At 42.6% G+C, this 27218-nt stretch overlaps 2 protein-coding genes across 6 annotated transcripts in view; one reads left to right on the top strand and one right to left on the bottom strand.

The window, feature by feature from the left end:
- ppp1r9a (protein phosphatase 1, regulatory subunit 9A) overlaps positions 1-2935 on the bottom strand; it is a 53491-nt gene extending 50556 nt beyond the window's left edge. Inside the window, exons 1-2 of the mRNA XM_062530142.1 lie at positions 2799-2935; positions 17-1461 (exon numbers count right to left, since the gene is read on the bottom strand). Coding sequence (XP_062386126.1) covers positions 17-1360 — 1344 coding nt within the window. The 5' untranslated portion in view covers positions 1361-1461; positions 2799-2935. The remainder of the gene's footprint in view (positions 1-16; positions 1462-2798) is intronic.
- Positions 2936-5080: 2145 nt separating this feature from the next.
- On the top strand, positions 5081-22186 carry sgce (sarcoglycan, epsilon). 5 transcript variants are annotated; one of them, XM_062529286.1, is made up of 13 exons: positions 5082-5286; positions 5935-6042; positions 10319-10441; positions 10850-11007; positions 11633-11705; positions 14401-14599; positions 15766-15928; positions 17957-18171; positions 18935-18961; positions 19788-19976; positions 20709-20752; positions 20891-20928; positions 21127-22181. In XM_062529286.1, the coding sequence occupies exons 1-13, from the start codon at positions 5250-5252 to the stop codon at positions 21175-21177; spliced, it is 1425 nt and encodes a 474-aa protein (XP_062385270.1). In that variant the 5' UTR covers positions 5082-5249; the 3' UTR covers positions 21178-22181. The 5 variants fall into 5 exon arrangements, with proteins under 5 accessions (XP_062385271.1, XP_062385270.1, XP_062385272.1 ...); XM_062529287.1 differs by lacking the exon at positions 18935-18961 and having other exon boundaries at positions 5081-5286; positions 21127-22186; XM_062529288.1 differs by lacking the exon at positions 20891-20928 and having other exon boundaries at positions 5083-5286; positions 21127-22176.
- Positions 22187-27218: the final 5032 nt, after the last annotated feature.

The raw sequence follows: 27218 nt of genomic DNA, 5'->3' as shown, positions 1-27218 counted from the left end.
CTAGCGGTAAACTTACGGTCATGGGAGCAGAGCTGAAGCGAATCTTCCTCCCCTGAGGCACGTCTTCCTCCTGCTCCTCAGGAAGGCCCGTGATTTCCGTGACCTCTGACCCCGGGTCGTAGATCACATCGTCGTCACCATCCTCGTCCGTGCAACTCTCGCCCCAGCCCTGGTAGCAGGCGTCTCCGTCGGCGTTGAAAATCACCCTCTCGTTGCCGCAGTATTCCTCATCGGCTTCTTCGGCCAGATCCTCTGCTGAAATCCGCGATCCGGCCTTCTTTTCGTCCTCGTGGTTCTCTATGGTGTCATCCAGTGGCTTTGTGTCAGCACTTTCAGGAGTCTCCTTGCTGACGTCGGCCTTGCTCAGCTGAGAGGAGTCCACGTCGTCTGCGCTGGGAGTCTGGCCGTCCTGTTTCCCGTCCAACACTCCGTCCAGCTCTTCCGGACCCTTCTGGCCGTCCTCTTCATCCTTGGCTATCTTTTCGATCTGTTGCCCGAGCTTCCTCTCCCTCTCCTGCCTCCTCTGCTCCGCCACCTCTGCTAACGGGCTCGGGCTGAGCAGGTCTTCGGAGGAGGACGAGGCGGGCAGCTTGCCTCCTCCGATGCGTGTCCTGTAGACGCCGCGCACCGGAGACTGGCGCAGGCTGCTGTCGTCCTCGCTCAGGTCCCCGTGGTGGTGGTGGTGGTGGCTGTCCGGCGAGCAGAGCGCCCGGCCCGCGCTGTGGCTCCGGCGAAGCAGCGAGGCCGGCCCGTGCGGGCCGCGCTCGGCGCTCTCGAACACGGCGCTCAGCTGGCTCACCGTGGGGGACGAGGCCTCGTTCCGCGAACACAGGGAGTCCAGCGAGTCCGTGCTGCCCCGGTTCGAACGCGGCCCCCTCCAGTCGTCCAGGTTCTCGTGGGAGCCTCGCTTGTCTCGGCTGAAGGAGGAGACGGGGGACTGGGACGCGTCGCGGGAGTGCTGCTCAAACAACTTCCTGGTCTCCGAGAACTTGGAATTGCTTCCGGAGCGCTCCATCGTGCCATGCTGGAGCTTAATCACCGACCCGTCGGTCCGGTTGACAAAGTTGGTGGGCTTGGTGAGCTTCTGCGGGGACGTGTCGCCCTTCGAGCTCTTGGTGGCACTGCCGCCTTCCGTGCCCATCTGCATGAACATGTCCTTGATGCGGCTGACGTGGCCGCCATACTGCCGGCCCCGAGGCTGCCGGACCCGCTCGGGGTCCTTATGCTTGGACGGGTCGTCATCCTGACGGGGCTGGTCGAAGGCCTTTTTCAGAGCCTGGAATTCTGCCCTGTAGGCATTCCGGTGTGGGGAAGCACTGCGAAGAGTAGTCCTCTCCGCCGAGGCCTCGGTCTTCAGCATGGTCGCTTCACGGGAGGGGTCTCACTTCAGTGGTAGCCTACCATTCCAAATCACTGTCATTTCTGTGAGGTCTCACATTCTGGCATGAACACTGGAGAGCTCTACAAAAAGCATTCAGAAAAAAAAAATACAAATTTAACATGTATTTTACTTATAAATACAATACAATAGTTATTAATGTCATTATAATATATTTATGACACATTTCATTCACGAACAGAAACGCTATTAGCCCACACTGCCCTTGAGCACTATGGCTATGGTAGAGTGTGGAAAAAGTGGCTGGGCCACACCGCCACAGTCAAGAGGAGTAGCCATACTTGGGTTATGTTTTTGAATGATCCTAAGCATGCACACCATCACCCAAGCAGTCTCTTCAACAACACAGAGAGCACATGATTCCTTGCGATGCTTTAAAAGGTGTTCATTGTTATTATTAACATCATTATTATTCAAATGCAGATAAGAATGTAGCCTAACCATAATCTTTATTCTCCGGTCCAGGTCCTTCCCCTTTCGCCTACCACAGATTTGAGTGTTTGATGCTGATATTCTCTAGACTGGGTGATAGCCAGGCTAGATATTTTCTATCATTGTGTGCAAGTGTGCATATTTTGATGTAATTTATTAATGGACCATTGCAATGTCTCACGGTTTTAAATTTCAACGCAGATCCATCCAGCTCGCTCACTGGGTAACGTCGCGTCGCATTGAGATGTAGCCCACAACACCTGCATCTGTTATTCACGTACTTTTTAGTTAAGCTACGTACTTGTTATTTTGTACGAACACTACATTCATAAGCAGATCGGAGTTTAATTCCACTAATAGGCAACCAGCAGACAGTAACAGCCAGCTTGGCTGAAGAAACATGTCCTACCTTTATTGCTTTAAAATGGTAAAGCTTTTAGCGTCTATCCAGCATCAAGCACACAACATTATTTGGTATTTCCCTTGGAAACAAAGGCTTTCTAAAGAAAATGTGACCGGCAGACTGGTCGCCACTGTTCACTACAAGATGCGTGTCACCGAAATGTCAAATCGCAATAATCAGCAAATGCGGCAAATAAATCCTTGGCACAAAACCCTACAAACAATTCCTTCCCACGTTAATTACAGCGGCACATAGTCTGTCCACTGCAGGCTTGACCCATAACGGTTAAGTCTTAACTTGAATGAAATAAGTATAACAAAACTGCAACGCTTAACATCATGTGGTGAAGCTTATGCGCCGCACAGGGTCTGAGCCCAAGCGTCTGCACAGGACATGACAGCTCCATCCACAAATGAAATATCATCACCGGGCTTTTAAAGACTACTTTCAACTCGATAAACAAACCAACCAACGAGATCCTAACAGTTTAAAAAAAAGCAGAAGTTGTCCGTTTTGCCACGCCATGGCTGTTGCTACAGTGTTCAAAACAAAAGAGTCACTTACCTTGCCTCGTTCAAAATTGATGTTTTGACCAATGCCTCATGCAAAGAAACATTGCTCTGCGGATAATTCATCGATATTATTTCCTTTACCTGTTTGACTACATTCTTCTACAGGCTATATCTTTACAGACTGGTCAGATGAACCGCACCAGCGCTTCGATACTTCGCCATCGTATTGAAACAATTTGACACACAAGCCGGGGTCTACACACTGCCAGACAACGCCATTGCAGGCAATGGGTGATGCTGCCATTGCCAAAAGGGGGTGTTCATGCAATTAAATCTTCAATAACCTTCAGTGTGAGGTCGAATAAATATATTTTATATCACCAAATATAAATTCAAACGTTACAATACATAAAACACCTCGGTTTTTCAACCATTGGCGATAATGACCGCCGTAGTTTGGCCCATGTGACAGGTGTTTAACCCCATTTCTACCGATGGTTCGCTCCGTTAATCTGCACGGAGGGAGTTGCATCGAACTGCAGTCTGGCAAAAAAAAAAAAAAAGAATTAATAATAAAAAAAAAAACCCAGCACATTAACTTTCCTGGCCAGTTTAATATGCTAAACACAGACCACGTGCAATTATGCCAATAAATTGACAACAAGCATTTCATTCAGAGATCGTGTTAGATCATTAGAATTGATTAATAGAAACCAGTAGTCATTAAATATCTTATTTAGCCTATAGTAAGGCCTAATTTGTATGTGTGCAGAGAGATTTGGATGTACATTACAAAAACTGCTAGCCTATTTTTACTTAAAAAAGAGGGAGGCACACATCTGACTTACAGTATGTCTGAAAATCACCTCAGTGTGGTACAACAACCTTCCTCACAGGCAAAGAGCTGACTGAACATGTGATAGAGGGACATGGTATAAAAGAGATCTTTGTGAAATAGTTCAGCCAGACCAAAACATAAACCAAATGTGAAGGAAGCTTCACAGCAGATCATGGCAAGCCTCCGTTGTAGTAAATAGATTTGCAATTTCCCATGTGAGATCTGAAATCTGTTATATAAGATAGCCTATAATTGTATGTTTGTGTGTGTGTGTGTGTGTGTGTGTGTGTGTGTGTGTGTGTGTGTGTGTGTGTGTGTGTGCGCACTTGCGTGCGGGCATTCATGTGTGCTTTGTGTATGCGCATATGTGTGTGTGTGTGTGTGTGTGTGTGTGTGTGTGTATGTGTGTGTTTGTACATCTGTTTGTGTTTGTGTTTGTATTTGTGTTTGTGTGTGTGTGTGTGTGTGTGTGTGTGTGTGTGTGTGTGTGTGTGTTTGTACATCTGTTTGTGTTTGTATTTGTGTTTGTGTATGTGTGTGTGCGTGCCTGCGTGCGCATGTGTGGCCGTGCATGTGTGTGTGAGAGTTTAATCTACTGGATTATTCAGAAAATTGTATTTCTAATGAAACTTGATTTGTAAAGTGGAATCAAACAAGTAAAGTGTTTTGTGTGTGTGTGTGGGGGGGGGGGGTGGATTATATGACGCCGCCTGTGTGTGCATGCATATGACAGTCAGTAATTATCTCTGACATGTGGTAGCCTATCCTGATACATACAAAATATTCCACACAAATAGGTTTAAGATAACCCCTGACTTATAGCCTATAGGCTACACTGTTTCTAAAAACACAATCAGATGTGATTCTGAGAAGTTGCTAAGCAACCTAAAAATAATCTGGGAAGGAAAAAGGGGGCTGGTGGTAGCAGGAGGCTGAGGATGAGGTTTGACTTGAGCCAGAAAATGATAGGCCTACAGATAATTCTCCTTGAGGGTGATCATGGTCACAGTGAAAAGCATCAAATGATGCAAACATATGTGTGATCTTCCTGGGTTGACCAGTAGTGTATCATATTGTCCAGGAGCTTTTAGGTCCTTTCACGGCCATCTGTCTGTTCAACGTCTCCACAGGGAGTTGAATATATTTTAATAGACTTCATCAATCTGTCCTGTTTACTCCTAAACTCTAACCTGACTGACAGGAAGGGGAGGGGTGTGCAGGGCAGGCACACATGGGCGTGGGTGCTATCAAGAAGTATATTCTTCAAATGAGGGAGGGGACAAATACTAAAATATTCAGAGGTAAAACCCAAGAGACCGTGCCAAAATGTTTGTTTTTTGTTATTTGTTATCCCGACAGCTACCTATTACACAAATCTAGGCATTCTCAGATTGCATTCTAAGCCTATCCTGTGCTTTACTCAGAATGATGCAAACAATCTTATGTTCCTGTAGAAGTCCTGCTTCAGCCCTGTGTACATCAGCATCTGCGCCAGATGTTCCACTATTGCTTCCAGCCAACCAGAGCGCGTCCTGCTCCCACATTGCGCTGGAAGAGGGCGGTGGATGGAATTCTCAAGGAGGATGTGTATCGCTGTCAAAATAATAGTGGTGCTCAACGAATAATATAGATTTTCTTGTAAATATTTCCTGAGCTCACCTAACAATGGACACCGTTGGCGTTATCGTTTGGCTTTCTGTTGGTATGTATCGATTTAGTTCGACAGCATAGACCTACTGTTGGTGATTTCTATTCATCGTTCAATTGCAGTTAGCTAGCTGCCATCACCGAGTTTGCTGCCAGTCATCATTTAGTTTAGTAGCTCGCTAATGTTAGCTCCCGAGGAACATCAGCCAGCTCCAGGGTTCGCCTGTGAATATGTATTAGCTCATAAGGCGATCTCTTTGTTTCGGAACCAAGCTGGGTTACACAATGATGTCAGCTAAATTACAACAACAAGTAGGCCTACTGCCTTTTTGGGAGGCATTGCGAATGGTCGAATGGTCTGTGTTAATTCGATGCAATTCAGTCCATTAGCTTGCTAATTATAGCTAGCTTGTTCGCCACTTTATCATCACAGTCACAGATTTCCCCCAAAGTGGCAAGTGTAGCATTCCTTGTCGCGGCATTGATAAGCGTGATGTAACGTAGGCTAATTTTATCCCTTTTTTTCATTCAGTGTTACATTTGTTGTAAGCGTTTAACCAGCTACATTGTTACATTTTGGTTTTCTGCTGTAAAGTGGCTTGGTGATGTCATTGCATTTTAAATCACTACTGACGAAGTTCACATAGCCTAATTGTAGATAAGATGAAGGTGTTTCTTACGATGTTTTGTGTATAAACAAAAGCTTGCATGGCACATTCGTCTGATGTCAAACATGGCGTTATGTCGTGGGGAAAGAGTAAAATGCAGCCTTTACTCCAGTATAAGCAGAGGTCTCCCATTCAGGCCGATGGTAAGTGGTGGCAGTTTGATCCCGTCCCCTTCTTTTAAAAAAATAAACAAACAAAAAAAAACCCATCCAAACTACACTAGCTAACATGTTTGACCGTCAGTCCATAATCAGTTGCACAATGCATTTTGGGCAGTCAAGATTGCGTTTGCATTTTGAGATCAGGCTTAATGTTTGGTTGAGGTCTTCTGTGTATTAAAACTTAACAGCTAATAGCACAAACGCTTTAAACCACCCAGTGAAAGGGGTTCAACATAAGCATTAGATTTGTGTATTCTAGATATCCAGCTATTGTCGCTAAGACCTTATTTTGTCAGCCAGTCTACTATCCAACTGGTCACTGGTTTTACAGTCATTAAAACAATTTGTTACCTGTGTCCAGAAGTTCAGTGTTACATCCAATCCATGATCAAAATCAGTTGCTAGCCTATCTGCTGTAGTCTTGAATTGAGACTGATAGTTGAAGCCGCTCAATGACCAGCCACAGCACAGCCCAGTGAGTTTCACTTCCAGGAAAAGGCTCTTTGGACTGAGATACCAAAGACTGGCGTCTCACGGCATTACTTGAAGTTGCAGTGCAGTTTGTAGACTTGATTAATTGTACTTCGATAAACCACCACCATCCAGCTGATTCAACAGGTTGGCAATGGGGCATCCCTAGGCTAGTGTAGTGTCACATGATGTTCCTGTTCTCTCCTGTGACACTTCTCTCTCCCTCTCTCTCTCTGGGAGGTGTCCTGTCCAAGGTCGGGCCTATAAAAGCATAAACCCGGGGTTAGCCATTCCCAGTTTTGCGTCCGGAGGGAAATCTGTCAAAAGGAAGGCGTGTGCCTTCACCTAGACGGCGGTATTCACTTCACCGTTTGTGCAGATTGAGCATTAACCATTAATGGATAAGCTATTAGGTGAACAGTGTTGGTCACCTGTAGGTTGATGGTATGACCACACAGTTAAAGGGGATGTTTGCGTTACTTTACTACAGCCCTTTTTGGTCGTCCCCACAGGAGAATCTATACAGCTTTATCTTAGTTATCGCTACCAAAGGGAATGTGGAACTTCTTGAATTTCCCCTTGAGGATCAATAAAGTATCTATCTATATATCCATCTATCTGAACAGAACAGGCTCTACAGACAACTATTTTTTTTATTATTATTATTTTTTGCTCCTTTATTATAAAGTTCCTAGAAAGATGAAAAAAAACAAAAAACAAATCCTCAGTGGATAATGTCACATGAAGTTATGGTAAAAAGGGTGTCACAGAAATGCTAAAGAGCCCTAAAGGGTTATAAGAGGACAGGCTGTTGTATAATAACTGCAGCCTCCCTTGAATAGTGAGAGTGCCCAGAGCACCAAGGCCAAGGGGCTGACTGGGTGTGACAGCAACCTCAGAGGTACCATCTGCCCCAGCCAGCCGACTCACATCTGTCCACCGCCCCCATACCATCGGGCGTGCCGCGGATCAATAGCCAGCTTGGCTTGTGATCATTATCTGTATGATTAACCTGGCTTGCATACACGGACCTGTTTTTGTTTTTCTAGAAACAGTTTTGTTTACAGTACGTGCAGACAAATCTTCATTACTTTTTTGTAGTCTAGTTGTAGTTATTGAATGCAGTTAAATTCCAAGTTCGAGATAGGATTATTGTAGCACTATCATCAGCATGAATTCTTATCTTTGCTGCCGAAGGTATATTCGTGTCTCCATTTTTTAGTCAGTAGATATATTATTTTTTATTGATGTGCATGTGACTTGCTTGCTTATTGGGACATGTTGAGGATTCCAGTATTAGTTTCTTGTAACATGTATGATAAAGTATGTTATTGAGGGAGGAATCCGGCAACTTTTCACATAGATCTCTATATTTCAGGTGTGTTTTATGGCCAAAGGAACTGAAGGTCGGTCTTGGGTATTTATTAAGGTGCTATCCCACACCTTCTTCAGACTGATAGGGCCTGATGATTATCTCTGTGATTAGACTGGGACCATATAAAATCTCAGCAGTCATTACGATACTATGCGGTGGTTTGTGCTTACAAGATGGGCTATCAGTAGGAGCGTCTTTTTTTTATTATGTTCAAATGCGGAACTCCTATAGAAGATCATGATTATGCACAGAGCTACGTATGTATAAAAAAACTTCCATTGATTTGCAAATTAGAACTGAGTGGGGTGGCGGCTGCTTTTCGCACACAATCTAATCCAACCTCCAGAACTAATCCAATTGGTGTGTTTTAATGCTTGTGTGTGGGACGATGCTTCTCACTTCTTCCCTTTGAACTACTTGACGTGTGTGTGTGTGTGTGTGTGTGTGTGCCTGTGCGTGCATCTGTGTGTGATGTGCCTACTGTCTATATTATAGCAGGACTATATGGTATGAATGTTTTAGTGTGAGCATAGTGTGTGCAGTCTGCCTGTATGATGCATGCTGAGTATATTGTGCGTGCGTGCGTGCGTGCCTGCGTGCGTGCGTGTGTGTGTGTGTATGGTGGGTTGGATGGGATGTTGGGGAAACAGTTTCCCCACAGCAGGCCAGTCAGGCTCAGAGCAGTAATGAGGCCAGAGCTGCATGCCTGGCTGGAGGCAGGGAGGGCCCAGCAACAGCAACAGCAACAGCAGCAGCAGTAGCCACACAGCAGGGCCACAGCCCTTATCCTCCTACAGTAACACACATAAACCCACACACACACACACACACAAACTGTACTGTACATACTCACACACACGCACACACAAACTATGCACACGCAATATGCTTGCACATTTGCATACACACACACACACACAGACACACACACACACACACACAAATATGTTTTTGCTTAAACGTGAAAAGGAAAGCGAGTGAGTGAAATCCAACTACAGTTTCAAACAGTCTTAACCAGATCTAAGCTAGAGCTATTATCTTAGAATCAGACCTTGAATGGGGAATAATTGTGTGTGTGTGTGTGTGTGTGTGTGTGTGTGTGTGTGTGTGTGTGTGTGTGTGTGTGTGATACTGTACAGTATGTGTGTGTTTGTTCTGAATGGAGCTTTTCCAAGAGAGAGTGACTGTAAATGGAGGGCAGGACGCCTGTGTGAGGTAGGGAGGAGAAGTTGGCTGTGGTGTGTGTGTGTGTGTTTGCGTGTGTGTGTGTGTGTGTGTGTGTGTGTGTGTGTGTGTGTGTGTGTGTGTGTGTGTGTGTGTGTGTGTGTGTGTGTGTGTGTGTGTGTGTGTGTGTGTGTGTGTGTGTGTGTGTGTGTGTGCGTTTTTGCGTGTGTGTGTGTGTGTATATCTGTGTGTGTGTGTGTGTGTGTGTGCGCGCGCTCGTCTGGGGAGTGTGACTCACCGCCTGGCCGATTACTGCCTTTTGCTACACACTGCCAGCCAGTGACCTGAAAGACACATCGGCAGCACAGACACACACCCACACACATGCACTGCTACAGTATGTACACTTAAATAAAGAAGTCTTCACTGTTCACATTACCATTGACTTATTCTTCTGAAAAGTGGAGATATGATGTTCACTTATAAGTGTAATTACTACAGATTGTAATCCTTATTCAGTCACAGTACTGCATAGTGATATAATACATACAGTACATTCTGTCTTTACATTATATTCATCATGGCAAGTACTGTACATATAGTCATATGGCCAAAGTTTCATACATAACCATTTCAACATGACCGTTTCAAGAGAGTTCCTTTAGGCCTGTCAGTGTCATACAGTAGTTGTTCCTACAAGGTTTCCGTTTTAGCATTCCATATGTTATCTTAAAGGGACACTTCACCGATTAGCATTAAGCTTTGTATCTTTAGAAAACCAGTCATGTTTTTGAATGGTTGTGCATCATTCCCTCAGTTTGCCTTGAGATGGGAGAAATACGGATTTCAATGAAACCCGTGAATAGGACTTCCTGCTTTCAATGATGTAAAATTATGATTTTTACATCATTGAAAGCAGGAAGTCCAACATTGAAATCCGTATTTCTCCCATCTCAAGGCAAACTGAGGGAATGATGCTCGACCATTCAAAAACATGACTGGTTTTCTAAAGATACAAAGCTTAATGCTAATCGGTGAAGTGTCCCTTTAATGCTGCGGGAAGTAGTTCATACAACAACAATAGTAACACTTTACATTTATATGGGCACCAGCAGCAAAGATTCTAGAACAGAGCTTCTAGAATCTTTGACCAGCAGTGTGGTGGGGCAGAAGCTTCACTGGACAAGACTGTCCTGGGTGCACTAGCTGTATTTAACTCTCTGCTCTTGCCCTTGTCCACTCTCTCAGTGGTCACCATCCTGTCCCGGTCACATGGGGACCGCAACGTCTACCCCTCTGCTGGAGTGCTGTTTGTGCACGTGCTGGAGAGGGAGTACTTCAAAGGGGAATTCGCCCCGTACATAAAGGCTGGTAAGTGTGCTGTTCCTATGGTCACGTTCCATCCTGGGCCTTTCCATGAATCTCATTTCGTCTTGTTAGGAAAATGGAAATGTCTTGCCTCTGTGTTGTCTTAAAATCTTAAATTATCTTTTCTGTGAGGATTATATTTGAATGTCTTATGCAGGCATATGTAATACATCTAAAAATAATGGTGGTTACACTGCTTGCAATATTAATACTGTAACTGCAAATTCATAAAGATGTAATTTGCCAAATGTCCACCTGGCAAGTTAAGTATGATTGGGATACGTAGGGTGTGAATGTTAGACAGTTCCCATGGGAAGCAAGACTCAGGTATCGGTAGAACAGGTATGATCTGCTTGACTTGATAGATCATGTTTGAAGCCCTGTGTGATTTACATGACTGACTGCACATAGGTGACTCCAGTAACGACCCCATCACATTCAACACCAACCTGAGGGGCTATCCTGACAGGCCGGGCTGGCTGCGCTACATCCAGAGAACTCCACACAGTGACGGAGTACTTTATGGCTCCCCAACGGCTGAACACGTTGGCAAGCCCACTATCATTGAGGTGTGTATACTGTGTGTGTGTGTGTGTGTGTGTGTGTGTGTGTGTGTGTGTGTGTGTGTGTGTGTGTGTCTGTGTGAGTCTGTGTGTGAGTCTGTGTGTGAGAGTTCACACATTTGTGAAAATATTTTCACATGAGTGAGTGCTGGAGGGCCAGCCATTTCAGAATCAACATGCATCTTGTCCTGATATGGTGAGGCTATGATTAGAAACCAGTTGTAGCAAACACCAGAACTCCATTTTGAACTCTAGTGACAGCACAGATACAGTAAAACATAATGCGTATAAGCACTTTCTCCCACATTTCCATTTCCTCATAGTCCAACAGTTTCATTATAAAGCTTTTATCCTGTCAGCCTTGACTATTCTGTTGCCTTTATTGTTAAATTAATTTAATACCAGAGAGGAGTGATCACTGCTTATGTCTGTTTTGTGGACCAGTTTTCCCAGTGGGTTTTTTCGGTGGGCATTTCAAAGGCTTTAAAACTCTGTCATGCTCCCATTCCTTTGGCTTTGAGAAGGCGTATTTGCATCAAGCTCAGACGAGGCCTGCGACCCTACCCCATGCACGCACTATAAGCTGCCTGGCCCTGATCTGGGCTTAAACTTTCACCCTTATGTGTTGCAGATTACAGCCTACAACAGACGCACTTTCGAAACGGCCAGAAACAACTTGGTCATAAACATCATGGCTACCGAAGGTGAGAGTGTTGGTATAAGTTACACTTTACATTCCTTACATAGTCCTTACATATCACATTTCAGTTCATTATTTAACATAAACAGATTTTTCACCTTAAACATTTTTTTTCAATTGCTACCATGCTTTTGTAGCCTGGCTATCACTAGACCAAGCTCAATCTTTTGAGATTGAACATTAGTCTGGGGAGTCTGCGCTGCATTTCTAGTGCATAAAAGGTATAATCAAGTTCAAATGACCCTGTACTCCTGGATAGTCCTTCAACCAATCAGACTAAAGATCCGGGTGTGCCTGGTGGATAAGCCAGTTTGTGATTGGCCCCTGGTTTACCCAGTCTAATGCTTTTGTACAATCTGTAGTCACAACTCGAAATACAGTCACTTGTGGCGATACCATTATTTCATGTGTTTTCATGCAATATGCAGTCAATGAACACATGTCTTACATTCTTACATTTTCTTTACATTCTACACAGTATGCCAGAAATGTAAACGTAATGTTCTAAACTTTGAATACAATAGAAAGCCTATACCTCTGCAGCAACTCTAAATTTAAGGACCCTGAAAGGCAGAAACAGATTATTGAGATCACCCTTTATTGTTAATTTGTACTGCAAAATAAACTTTGTCTTTACACACCAGGTTGTCTTGAGATGTCTAACCATCTTCATAGTAAATACTGAGCAAGATTTGTGACCCTGTTGTTGAAATCTCTCAATTACTGAAACAGCAGAGGAGAAATTTGGTCCACATAGAAATTTGAAAGATAAACGAATCTTTTTAGATGTTCCTCTCTTATCTGGTTTTTGAACAGCAATTCTATCAATTACATTTTTTTCTTACTGAACATTCTTTACGTACAGTTAAGGATAAATGAATCACTAATTTTTAGAAAAAGCACACATTCCACTCGGATACAAAGAATTGATAGTTTACAATAAGAGAAAAAATAGTTTTGGAAAAAGTTTCTATCAACTGTTAACATTTAGTTGGTGTGCTATGACTGTCTACATGGTCATCACTGATAGAAAACATGTTTTGACGAAATTACTTGATTTTGACCCATATCGTATCATATCAGATCGTACAGTAAATTCATTATAAATCATTATATAAAATATAATGATACATTAATTCTAATAAACAGCTGTTGTCACTATGTCTTCTCTTGACTAGAGCTTTCTTTTCTCATGTCAATCAGTAATGATTGCACGTGTTGACAAAAACAAAGGCACTACTTGCTTGGGAATAAAACTTGATATCCATAGCATACTTCCGTGGTGGTTCAACTGTTTAATCTTATTCAGGGTAATCCTCTGAGCTGTATTACTGTTATTTTTCAAAGGGATTTTCAAAAGAATACAAGCTGTAATGCTTGATGTACAGTATAATGTGTAACATGTATTGTGATATCACACACACACACACACACTCACGCTGCCCTTGTGATTGATGGTGTGGCTGCTGCTGAGGGCAGTGGGCGCTGGGCAGTGGTCGTGAGGCCTCGTTCCGACCAGCTGTTTGAGTGCCAGCACTGACCTCACTCTGACGGCAGCAGCCATCTGCCAGCGGTCGCTCACACTCCGCGTTACGTTACGTCACGTCACTGCGGGGTAGACGGCAGACAGCAGACGCTCTGGATGGGCAGATGCCTGTCTCGCTGTGCCCGCTGATCTTGCCCCACTAAAAGGCAAGGCTGTCTGGTGTTTAAGGCCGAGACTACCCAGTGGGGAAAGTGAAATTTTTTTTTAAAAAAAAGACAAGTCCGACAAGCCATCATCCATGTGTTCCCCAAGGGATGGAGCCAGCTAGATGAAGTGCACCAGCAGGGACGTTGTGGATAATTACGGGCAGTGACACAGAAATTCACTACGTCTGCTTTTATAAAGCAGCGATGCCGCGAGGACACTGCCACCTCAGCAAGCTCAAAATATCAAAGCTCTGCTACACAAGGAGGAATATACCTATAGCTGCCGTTGTCTTCTCATCTATGTTTTTTTCATGTTCTGCATCTGTATGTGGTGGTTCCATCACTCTCTCTCTCTCTCTCTCTCTCTCTCTCTCGCCACTGTTTTAACTTTTAATGGTCTTCCTTTTCTTTGAATGCCCTTCTCTATTCCAGAATTTCTTTCTCTCTCGTTCCCTGCTCTCTGCTTCTCCACCTCTCCCACTTGCTTCCCTCCTGTCCTTCTAACCTCTCTACTGTACCTCTCCTCTCCTCCCTCTAACCTCTCTACTCTACCTCTCCTCCTGTTCCTCTAACCTCTCTACTCTACCTCTCCTCTCCTCCCTCTAACCTCTCTACTCTACCTCTCCTCCTGTCCCTCTAACCTCTCTACTGTACCTCTCCTCCTGTCCCTCTAACTGTGGGCAGCCGTGGTGTACTGGTTAGGGCTTCGGACTTGTAACCGAAGGGTTGCCAGTTCGATCCCCGACCAGTCCACCACGGCTGAAGTGCCCTTGAGCAAGGCACCTAACCCCTCACTGCTCCCCGAGCGCCGCTGGTTGGGCAGGCAGCTCACTGCTCTGGGTTAGTGTGTGATTCACCTCACTGTGTGTGTGCTGTGTGTGTTCACTAATTCGGTTTTTAAATTTAAATTCGGTTAAAATGCAGAGAAACTAATTTCCCTCAAGGGATCAATCAAGTATATATTCTTCTTCTTAACCTCTCTACTGTACCTCTCCTCCCTTGGGCAGAGTTTCCGTTGCCCTATCAGGCCGAGTTCTACATCAAGAACATGAACGTGGAGGAGATGCTGGCCAGTGAGGTGCTCGGGGACTTCCTGGGCGCCGTGAAGAACGTGTGGCAGCCCGAGCGCCTCAACGCCATCAACATCACCTCGGCGCTGGACCGCGGCGGCCGCGTGCCGCTCCCCATCAACGACCTCAAGGAGGGGTGAGTTACAGTTACACACACACACACACACACATACACACACACACACACACACATAAACACACACACACACACACACACATACACACACACACACACACACACACACACACACACATAAACACACACACACACACGTACACACATATAAACAGATTAAGACCAACTCAACTTTCCAAATAAGTTATAATTGTCAGTTTTTAAGCTAGTACTAGTTTCAAAAAGGTTATATATAGATTTTTTTACTATAATTAAATTTAAACTGTGATGTCGGAGAGGGATATTAATATGTGGTAACAAAAAGGGAAAAACAAATCCACCTCAGTTCTGATAAGGCTTCCCAGGCAGGCACTGTTGTTGCTTTGGGTAGCATACGGTAAGCTATGATGCACAAGAGAGCATATCACTCATGATGTCTCTGTTCTCATTGCTGGTAATGAGTTAGCATTACTCTAGCTAGCTGCCTTAGCATGTAACTACCATGCAGCTTGCTGCAGTCAGAGGCAGTCTGACAGGCTCATCAAAGAATTCCCCTGACAGGTGGAAATAAGCTGTCTGTTAATTATTCATAATGCCGTTTTGGAAGATAAAAGCTTCCAGAGGATGACTGGCAGGCATAGACTAAGTGGAAACAAAACCCATGTGCACGGACATCCTGCTCTATCCTGCCTGAGGTATATCTGTGTGTGTGTGTGTGTGTGTGTGTGTGTGTGTGTGTGTGTGTCTGTGTGTCTGTGTGTCTGTGTGTGTGTCTGTGTGTGTGTGTGTGTGTGTGTGTGTGTGTCTGTGTGTGTGTGTGTGTGTGTGTGTGTGTGTGTGTGTGTGTGTGTGTGTATGTATGTGTGTATTTACCTTTACCCCTCTCTTTCTAAATTCAGTGTGACTCTTACAGTGTGTGGGTGAATGTACACCGATGTTCAGATCTGTCTCTACTTGGCGAGGGTTGATACCCAACTGTGCACTCACACATTGTAAATGGCGAGCATGTACTGTAATGTGACTGCGTGTTGTGTGACGCGTGTGACTGCAAATGTTACCTGACATCTCTCTCATCCTGTCCTCCTTCTGAGCCATGTACAGTATATGACTGTGCTTGCCTGTGTGTGTGTGTGTGTGTGTGTGTGTGTTGTGTTCACTGACAGCCCTATCTCTCTCTCTGTGCGTAGTGTGTATGTGATGGTGGGGGCCGACGTGCCGTTCTCCTCTTGCCTGCGGGAGGTGGAGACGCCCCAGAACCAGCTACGCTGCAGTCAGGAGATGGAGCCGGCCATCAGCTGTGACAAGAAGTTCCGCGCCCAGTTCCACATCGACTGGTGCAAAATCAATCTGGTGAGCAGAAACGCACGTCGCACGCACACGCAAAGAGCATGAACGCAGACGTGCAAAACACAGGTCATGCATGCACAAATATCCTCTCCATATACTGTACAGTGCACTGAGCCATGCTCTGTGTAGAGAACATGCACTTGTACAGTATGCAGTATGCACACATAAAAAAAAAAACAGTTCACTTATGTGCACAGTTCCACATTAGCTTCTCTATGTGTGTGTGTGTGTGTGTGTGTGTCACATATACACACTCACATACCCTTGCGCTTCCTGTGTTGTATTTGGGTGGTTGACGTTTTAGGCCGAAAAAATTCAGATATTATGCATGGAAATCACTTAGTTATGTTGTACTGACTCTCCCATTCCCAAAATATGTATGATCTTTTAGAATTTGTATTGGAATTCATATTTATTCACTAATGTCTTGTGTCAGTGACTAAAATTATCATATGGTGTGACATGAAAGTTATTGTGTTTAAAACTATGATGGGGTATATATTTTTTATGTGAGTCAGTGTATCATAATCTTCTATCTTCACTTCATCAAGATCTAGCATTTCCTTGTGGAAATGTATTATATTTTACAGTATATTTATTCATCAATACACAAAGTAAGGCATTTGTCCCTAATCTTTCAATAAACTTCATATTAATTTGGACATATCTTGATACAAAAGAAATGAAATGCATACAATGTTTGCTGACCCTATTTCCTATCTGTTACATTCAGATTTGTATGATTTAGACTCCGAAAGCCTTTTTATTTTCATAATTTCTTGATGTTTCTTGATGTCACACCAAATGATATGGTGTCACACCATATGATAAATTACACCAAATAACAATCTGTTAACGCAAAAATGTGAATATACTGTATGCATTTCACAAACAATAAATCACAGTTTAAGACAAATATATCACATAAAGGATCACTGTTAAAAACTCAGAACTTTGTAAAACAGAATTCCACCAGATATTGTATAGCACTTGGGTAAGGATAAGCCACATATTAAATAATAAATGTTAACAAAATGTTAAATATGTTAAAATATGTATAACACTAAACTATTAATTAAACATATGTTTGAAAAAAACATTATTTATGTAGGAAAATACAGATTATATCATATAGTGTGACAAATAAATCATACGGTGTGACAGCAAAACCCCATCACACCATATGATATGGGGTCACTCCATGTGAGGTTTCATGCACTTAGCAGAACAATGAGTCTTGAGGCTACATGCTAGGACCAAAATCATATGCTCACTTTAACATGGTAACATAGATGTAAAGGTAATTTTGACCAAAAAACTATTTACTTTTGAAATTTTCCTGAAAAATGGGTCACACCAAAAGACAGCGAAAAGTGGAACTGAGATAGGAGTGCTGGAAATACTTGATTTATTGAAAGAAATGTGAGAGATAACTCAACACGTAAACTTTCAATGTCCTTCTGAGAAGTTATTATACTTCCTGAATGAGGAAGGACCCCCTATCCCTAAAGGTCTCCACACAATTGCACATTTAAAAAACATAATTTAGGGTCACACCATATGATATTGATTTTTGGGACAAAATGTTTTTGTTTGTGGCTTGTTCAAAAATATTATGCCTGGACTTTAAACACTACAGACTTACAAGTAGACATCTTTAGTATTCATTGTATTTAAGTAATGGGAAAATATATTAATTAGATTTTTTTTTATTCAAAATCAAACTTTATGAAATGGGCTCGGGACAGTCACGCCATATGAGCTTTTCCTGGTTTGGCAGAAAATTTTGAGAAATAGGAATATGACTGGCATGAATGGTCCATATGTTCATATAAAGCAGGTTTTTCTGAACAATATAACCACATTTATTTGCAGATTAGACATTTCTTTACTTCAGTTTGACACTCTGGACCAAAAAAAGGCCATGTCATGTCAACCACCCATTTACGTATTAATAAAGGGCATTTTTAATATTTTTTAGTCCTGTTGTGATTATGTGCTCCCTCCATTCACCTCTCTGACGTCTTCCAGGTGGACATCACCAAAGTGGTGACGGTGTACCGCGAGAGGCCCAACCCGGGGCCAGGCGTGCTGCCGGACATCGGCGAGTACGACCCCCCGTCCGAGGCCCTGCAGAGCCGCGACTACTTCTCCGACTTCGTGGTGACGCTGGCCGTGCCGTCGGCCGTGGCCCTCGTGCTGTTCGCCGTCCTCGGCTACGCCATGTGCTGTCGCCGCGAGGGGGTGTAAGTGGCCACGCCTCCGTCAGCACGTTGCGCTGTCTCGGGTCGAGAAGATGCGCGCACACACACACACACACACACACACACACACACACACACACACACACACACACACACACATATGGTTTAGTCTGTTTTTGAACTCACACAGGTCTCAAACACTGTGACATAATGAAAACGTATATCGATGCACTAAAGCACAATTGCACCCATTGTTACTGCTCGTACGGGCTCAGAAAGAGAGATTAGCTTTAGCAATGCCAGATGGGAGTGGATAAGATGCTAGACAGAATACCTGAACGAAGGAAAAAGGATGTTTCTAGACCTCTGTGTCTGAGTTTTAGGAATTACCCAGGGTTCCCCTGGTCAGAGGTGAAGGGTCACAGTTTTAAGTGATGTCACAGGAAAGCAGCTCATCAAGCATCCTGTCATAGTGTGCACCGTTACATGTCTGCTGAAGGTCCTCTGGAAGCAGCGGCATGGCTGTGCATCCTGCACCCATCTCAGTGATCAGCACCATTATTGCCACATACATCAACAGAAGGAGTTCAGTCTGCCCCATGCATTTGAACATCACCATTTACCCAATCAGCTGGAGGAGCGAACCCCCCTCCCACCCTCCCCACCCCACCATCCCAAAGTATACCATACCATTCTCTCCCTTTGTGTGTCTGTGTTGACCCTCCCATTCATTCGCTTTTGTGTGGATGTCTTTTTCAACTATTAATATTAGAATTTTAATTCAGCAATTTTGTTTTGTTCCTAGGGAAAAAAGAAACATGCAAACACCAGAGTAAGTGTTGCCTCTCCTGTGGTTTTTGCCTCCTTTTTTTTGGATTTTGTTATTTGCTGATCTTTTTTTTTTTTTTTTTAATTTGTTCATTTTGGATAGGTTATCTTATAGGTGTTTTTATTTCTTTATTTATTTGCTTGTTTTACCTGTATACATTTATGTCATCTCCAACCCTCCTCGTGGTGACATCTTCATATCCATCAGAATCATTCATATAAATCTGTTTCCACCTCGGCATCCTGTTGGCAGCTGCTTAAAGCGAGAGGAATAGCATAGCAAATGGTTAGAACAGCATCAAGAGCTATCTGATCTAATAGAAGGGCATAAGAGAGAGAGAGAGAGAGAGAGAGAGAGAGAGAGAGAGAGAGAGATGAAGAGAAGAAGGCTCCACTTGCCTCTGCTTGTTTCTGTCCTGTCTTCTTCCTGTCTCTTCTTCTCTCTTGCTTTCTCTGTCTTGTTCACTCTTTTTTTTGCCCTAATGGTGCACCATCTCTTGCTCTTTCGCTGTTTCACACAGACATGCACATGCTCTATCTCTCTGTCGGTCTTTTTCTCTCTCAGGACAGAAATATGTTTTATAAAAGCCTATACTCTATGTCTAGGGGCATGCACTGTAGGATGGTTGGTTACACATTAAATTGGGGGGGGGGGGGGGGGGGGGAGATATGAACGGTTCTCTTAAAGCCGATGCTTATCTGGTATTGGGGCCATACTGCCTGTGTATGTGAAATACATGTGTGATGATGACTCAGCAGTCTGGTGTCTAAGACTTCCCCTCCTCCTCCTCCCTGTCTCCCTCATTTCTCCACACCTCGTCTTCCTTTAGTATTCAGCTGGTGCACCATAGCTCCATCCAGAAGTCCACCAAGGAGCTGAGGAGCATGTCCAAGAACCGCGAGATCTCCTGGCCTCTGTCCACGCTGCCCGTCTTCCACCCGGTGAGCGGGGAGGTGGTGCCGCCGTTGCACCCAGACAACTACGAGACCACCAGCATGCCCCTCATGCAGACGCAGACGTAAGTGTTGCATTGTGGGAGACGGAGTTTTCTTCTAGAGCACAGTAATCTCATAGGAGACCAGACAAATGCTTTCAAATTTGATTTGGTGTAAACATTCCATTGTGACGGTAACAGTCAGTTACTCAGACGTAAGTGTTGCGCATCCCGGTGGGATTGTGGGAGGCGGCGTTTTATTCCAGAGCACAGTAATCTCATAGGAGACCAGATAGAGGTGCGTTCAAATTTGGCCAACAGCGGTAAACGTTAGTGGCAAATATGTTTTCTCTGAACAAGAACATTTCTCATGATTTGGTGTAAACATTCCATTGTGACGGTAACACTCACATCCACTCCACTGTACATTCACAGAGAACTACTGTTCCTCCTCAGACTATTTATCAGTGATAACTGTTTGCAAATGTTCGCCAAAAACTTGGGGCAAGCAGAAACCTGTTAGCAAATGTTCGCTTATGTTTGAATTTGAGCACGCCTCAGGGATATCTGTGTCCCTGTGACCTCGTGAACGCTTTTATGCAAGCTCATAGTTGTCTGGATGGAAAGGTTCTAATATTGGAAGAGATAGAAATGTAGGTTACTTATGGTTTACTAGAAAGATTGGACTACTGAGATTGAAAGTGGTTGTGCTGCTATTGATGTGCAATGATGAACAGAGTTTGGACAAAAATGATGGATGACAAAATCTGTGTGATTAAAAATATGAGATTAATTCGGCTATTATTTTCCTTTCAGGAATTTACAAAATCAAGTCCAAATACCTCAACAGCAACCTCCTGGTGAGTAAAATGATGAAATAATGAAACATACATGTACAGTAGTTTCATCCCAAATGTCAAACCTTAGTACTGTGGACATATGCTGTGCAACACAGTCACTAACATCAACTTTTATCCATTTATTTACTGCTAACAAAGGAGATAATTATTGTATGTCAACATTTCGAAGGCTGGAGGCAAGTATATGCAATATTAATTCAACATGTCAGGTTGCTTTTCTGAAATACCTGCTGGTTCGTCCAAAATGCACTTAGAGCACAGATTCTCATTCTGGTCATCAAAACTCTTTTAATAAAATTGTATTAAATGTATCATAGTATTTTGTACTTCTATTTGTTTTATGGAATTTACTTCATCAACATTCTTTTTCACAGGTAAATGGTATTCCTGATGAGAGAAAAGTGGCGGAAGCGCTGGATTTGTGATCTGGAATTCCACACTTTGCCTTTGTTTTTCTTATTAATTTCATGATTATGTTTTATTGCATTTGTACTATATGCACTCATGCAATGCTAGGATGCATGCATTGCAGCCTATTTCCATGCTTGTATCTGCTGTAAGCACTTTGGTTCAGGAATACCAACGTGGAGTCAAGTTGTAAATACTAAATAAACTTGAATATGATTCACAATAGCTATATTCAAAAGAGGGGGTATTTTTTATATGTATATTTTGCCACTGACGTTGAGTGGGCCTAATTTGTTTTGTGATTATTCTAGAAAAATATCTACACCGTGCTTGCTTGTTTTTCACTGGAACCATAGCATAAAAGAAGTGGGATGAGCAGGAAGTGCCTCTGGTCTCTTTTAAAACATAATTCAAAGTAGACAGTATCCAAAAAGCAAAGCAAAATCAAACTAAACAAATGTTCTGTCAATGCTAATTGTTTTGTTCTCACCCCACTTATTAAAAGTTTTTTGAGGAAGTCTTGCCATGTTCTCCTTCCAGGTCTGATAGAGTGACCAACTGGGTGCAGTAAATGTGAAGGGGTGAACTTGACCAAAAAATGGGCTCTCTGGTGAAGACATACAGTAATTTGCTATCATAGCTGCACCCACACAATGTCAAGGTTTGAGGGTATTACTGATGATGTGCAATTATCGCGTGATGGCTTTATGATGCCAGTGGGCCTCAACATAATGCATTTGTTTGTGTGATCATCTGCAGTGTATACTAACATGAGTGCAAGTGCTTCACTATGACAGCTGTGATGAAATACAGTATCACATGGTGATACATTTGTGACATCATGTTTGTTGTTGTAGGTCTACAATACACTAAAGTTGAGTTTGGTAAACTGGCCTTGCACTTTGCCGTTCTTGATGTACTGTATCAGATGGAAACAAAATATGTGTACTTTGTCTTGACATGGACAGAAGGTGAGAAGTGGATGAATGCTATTCAGTTTTAGTAGTGCTTCATTTGAAACCACACTTGAAAAGTTCCATGTTAAAGCTAGATAAACATTGTACAGAATAAATATCTGTTCTCTCCATCTATTCTATAAAAAGAAAACTGATCTGAAACTACCAATTTGCAAATAATCTTGTGTGATTAAAATAACAAGATAGGCTGCAGGTAGGAATAGCAAATGCTAACCTAATCCTATTAATGAAAACCAGCAGTGATGTGCCTACTGTATATGAAGCTATGTGCCAATATTGAATATCTGAATATTTTAAGTTTCAAAATAATCCCTCCTGTGTCTGTCAATGTGGCCAATTGGAGATTATTGTTTTCCTGAAGAAGACATCATGCCCCCTGCTCTAATTGTGCCCGCCTGAAATTTAGCCTTTCACAACAACCTGTTCACAAGTGGCTCTATCTCAAACTACAGTAGGCTACATACTTCTGTCAGTACACTGCTAGTGTGCACTTACAGTAGTACTTACTTCCGTAGTGCCCACTTAAATAAAAGTCCCAAATAAAAAAACACTTATTTTGAAAACATTTACCAGGCGTGATGTCCATTGGCACCCGTTTAGTGTGAGTATAATGTCCTTCCTTATTTATTGTTCCACACTGAACTTTGACAGTTATAGGGCGTCATCTGAGTACTGTGTTTGCACTGTGTTTTTGCATTATCTGCACTATTTAAGTATTTCAAGTGTGCAGTAGACGGTTTGAGACACAGAAGTATGTTAGAATCACCAAACCTTGATTGCCTATGTAGCCTATTGCCCAATATCATCTCAATAATAGGGCTTTTAATGAATTTAATGTAGACCTACCTTATAAACATAATAAATAAAGTATTTGTCATATTTTAAAATATAAATTCTTACATCAATTTACCATCAATATGATTTAGAATTTCCTTTCACCTCAAATGCCTGTTTAAAGTTATGGGGTGGCATATCCAGGCAGGGACATTGCAACTGATTTTCATTTGTAACAAGAGAATTTCTACAATGAAACGCCCCTAGTTAGTATGGCGGACACTGGTGGATACCTCTTCCGGGGTTTTGAAGCTGCGTCAAGCTACGTCACTCCATTGCCCCTCTAGTGTTTAATCTCGATGGCTAAAGGTCATATTAAAGACGAAAAACGGAAGCAACTAACGTAAGGTGGACCAAAGAAGACTGCAGAGACTGGGAAATGTTGTCAATTTAAGAGAATTTCTCTGACTGAGCAGTACACGCTTGTCGTGCTAGATGACATTCGCTGAAGTCTGAACGCATGCATTGAGGTCACTAATATTTCTTATCCAGCTGAGTAACGTTAGCTTGTGCTAACGTGTCACAGCCTGAAAGCGAAGGATAGCGGGAATGCTAATGGTTGTCAGCACAACTGAGGTATGTATTTGGCTAGTCGATTCAGGGTCAAGTTTTAAAGACTTGGTTATTCCGCCTGAAAAGTTCCAGAGGTTGCTTAATTTAAAAGAACTGTGTGACTGCTCTCGGCATGGGCCACTGGCATTATTTCAAGACATTTAGATTTGCACCGAGATTAAACTTGGCGAAATAATTTGTAACAGAGTCTAGTACTCTTTATGATGTTGGTTAGCTGGCTAGGTGAAGTGTTGAAGTTACACTTGAAGGACTGAACAAATTACCTATAAGTTACGGTTTTCATTTGTGAGAGGCTGAGGTGAAAAGAAAAAGGTTAACGGTAGGCATTCTCAATTCTGTTGCCTCTCTTAATTTGATGTTTTGGACTAGTTGGTAGTATGACCTGGAATGAGCAACAATGTCAACATTGTTGCACAGAGTTGTTGCATGTAATTGTGCAATATTGATGCAATGTTGCATTTTTAAAAAATGGTTTATCAAGCCTATTTTCGGAAATTGTAACGTATTCTCATCACTCAGGTTATTTTTTTTGATAAACGCATCGCTCTTAACAGTATGTTATACAACTTCTGTGCAAAGTATGTCTGAGTTTGCTTTTACAAGGCACTAGTATCATTTGTGATGTAGCCTAAATTATAATGAGAAAATCATTATCATCATATAAATCACATTATAATTATATAATGCAGTATACATTCCAGAGCACCAAGTGTAAAAAGTCTGTTTCTTGCCCAACTTTCTCTAGTCTGCACTGTAATAACCACCATTTCAAATAGTAAGTAGATCTTTGTATTTCTTTTCATTTACTATGTCTGAAATCCCTTCAAAAAACGCCACAATTATTAGACTAGGAGTCTCCATGCACCAACTGTGATGTGTGCATCTCTAACCTTCCAGCTGCCAGATTGAGGTTAAAGGTTAAAGGTCACACGACAGGTCCTCATCCCTCTTTTGGCTCTGACCAGAGCCCCTTTAGGGAGAGCCGGTCCACTTCCTATTAACTCCATTGTACCGGATTGTTCCTGCAATCTGTTGAAATTCCGCTAGGGACGTTGCCGAGCAAGTGATAAATGAATTGTGGTCTATGGGGCTAAGCGGCTAGAACTCGTTTTTTTCACAGTTGACAACTTCATTTCTTAATGTACATTGTCGTAGTAGCTACCTGAGTATAGGTTTTCCACTGGAAATGAAATAAAAAGTCGCTCATGTCCTTTCTGCTTTTCATAGGATGGGCCGTTTTCCCTGTAACATGCTAGCATTTAGCTCATGGATGCTCGCGACACTCGCGACCGATTACGACCGTCGTGAAGCTGAACCTTCTTTTAGGTCTATGGCCGTAAAGTGGTTCGCTTGTGTCACGTGACATGAAAACTTTGAAAGGGTTTTTAGGAATAACAACACATATTAAAAATGGTATTGGTCAGCTGATTGTCAAGTCAAGTTATCCTGCATCGCATGCATTAATGCAATTTCAGGAGAAAAAATTATATAACGACAAATGTGGTACTGGGGGGTTCAGCTCCATTGCTACCCATTGATTCATCACTTGCTCGCGATCGCCCTCTAGTTGCAGTACCATGCGGAAGTATTTCGCTAGTGGTCCTTCTCCCCTTATTAGACATTCTCTGCTCTGACCCACTTCAGCTTTGCAGACCCCACTGGGTCTGCTCATACTCCCTGTGCCTGGGTTGAAAACAAATGAAAGGCCATCTGCCCAGTGCTGAGGGTTTGTTGGCTGGCATTGTGTGACAACAAGGCTTCAGATGACCTCAATGACCTTCAACACAGCATTGCTTTCTCTAATGTGTTGAATGTTTACATTTTTTCTACAATTCACATTTGGGTGGCCAGTTTTGACCATCTGAATGCAACAGTATACGCTGCAAAAACAAATAATTTGGCTTGATTCACTTTTTTATTTTGTTTTTTTTTTATTCCCAGGGATCAAGGGGGAAAAAAAGAACATTCAGGTCAAAGTTCACATAGTAGCATTACGATTTCCAATTTCTGATTGGTATTACAGTATATCCGAATGGTAAATTATTGCTTACTATTGCTTTGAGTCAGTATTGATAAATAACCAACCAAGACATATCCAAGCTTAGTAGGCCTATATCAATGTTCTTTTGGTATCTGTAGCTATCTGATATCTATTATGACGAGATCTTGAAGGAGATTAGTGATCAAATTGAGCTGCAGATGCTGCCTTTGGATGTCCATTCCTGACCCTTAGAGAAAGGCCTTTTCAATTCTCTTCAGTCCAAAATGTGCGTGGGAACATGCCACTCCCAGTGTGATCACTTTATCTCATCATTGTTTGATTTGAAATCACTGTTAGAATGGCAAGGCAGATTCTTCATTCTGGCATCTCATATAATATGCAAAGAACTATTACAGCTCAGCCCAATGCAAAGTCAAGTATGTGACATGAGTTTATATTTGTTGTTACATCATAGGTTCAGCTTCTGTTTTGAATTATTTCTAATTGTATATATCTGAGTATGTACGTATATGAAACATTAAGATGTCTATGTTTGCTTCCCTTTAAGTTTGTTTTTGTTATAGTTATGCTTTTTTTTTTTTTTAAATATGGTTTTAAAGGGAAATTCCGGCATTTTTGGAAATAAGCTAATTTTCCACCCCCCTCTCAAGCAAAACAATTGATATTGACCTTTTTCCCGTTCATCCAGCCATTCTGTGAGTCTGGCGATACAACTTTTAGCTTCAGCCTAGCATAGATCATTGAAACGGATTAGACCAGTAGCATCATGTTTAAAAGTCACTAAGATTTCCGGTAATTTTCCCATTTAAAATGTGTCTCTTCTCAAGTTAGAAAGTGCAATAAGACCAACTGAAAATGAAACCTGGCGTTTTTCTAGGTTGATTTGACATGGAACTACACTCTCATCTGGCGTATTAATCGAGGCAACTTGCAAACGTACCATGGGAGCAGTGATATCACGCAGCATCTGAAAATAGCCCCCATAGACAACAAGCAGTAGTAGTGCCAGTAGCTTGCAAGTTGCCTTGATTATTACTAGGGGTGCAACGGATCATCATTGATCCGTGATCCGTTCGGATCAGTATCTTCGGTTCGGCACACACATGATCCGCGGATTGATTTATAATAATTATTAATAATAATGTCCGTGTGTTCTTTTGAAGTAACATGCGTGTCCACAAGGCATGCTTCTAGTCCCTCCCTGCTCTGCTCCCCTAGCCTGCCTGCGCGTCTTTTCTGCTCTCACACACGTTATCAGCGGTCATGCCAACCAGCAATACATGGCTGCTAGTTTAAGTGCTGATGTGGCTGCATACCAGCAACACAACAATAGCCTAATATCAAGTTCGTTTGTGCATACTTACATCTCAAGTTTGTTGCGCACCTACCTATGCTATGATATTTAGGTAATTTAGGCTTAGCCTACTGTTGGGTTCAATGTCAGCAATAAGCTACGCAACATTGGCTAACTTGTACATCTGGAGATAGCTTGTGCTCACTAAAATCATAAAGCAGCATTGCAAGACACTCATCTCTTTTATGATCCCAGAAAGATTTTCTTCGACTTGTTAGTTTTATTAACATGTATTTTATCTAATGAAATATCCTTGTCGTCATGCACTATATCCAACTTATTTTCTCAAGAATAAAACCGTGAGACTGAAGCCTAATT

This window comes from Sardina pilchardus, chromosome 24 (genome assembly GCF_963854185.1).
Source record: "Sardina pilchardus chromosome 24, fSarPil1.1, whole genome shotgun sequence".
NCBI classification, from domain to species: Eukaryota; Metazoa; Chordata; class Actinopteri; order Clupeiformes; family Clupeidae; genus Sardina; species Sardina pilchardus.
The sequence above is the reverse complement of the archived record's forward strand: the minus strand, read 5'-3'. Positions and strand labels throughout refer to the sequence as shown.

What these genes read in the sequence shown, in the direction of transcription:
- sgce (XM_062529286.1), top strand. Translation starts at nt 5,250, where the DNA reads ATGGACACCGTTGGCGTTATCGTTTGGCTTTCTGTTG. An exon ending in GTCTCCCATTCAGGCCGATG is followed by an intron (nt 6,043 to 10,318) that starts GTAAGTGGTGGC and finishes CCACTCTCTCAG; the next exon opens with TGGTCACCATCCTGTCCCGG. An exon ending in GCAAGCCCACTATCATTGAG is followed by an intron (nt 11,008 to 11,632) that starts GTGTGTATACTG and finishes TATGTGTTGCAG; the next exon opens with ATTACAGCCTACAACAGACG.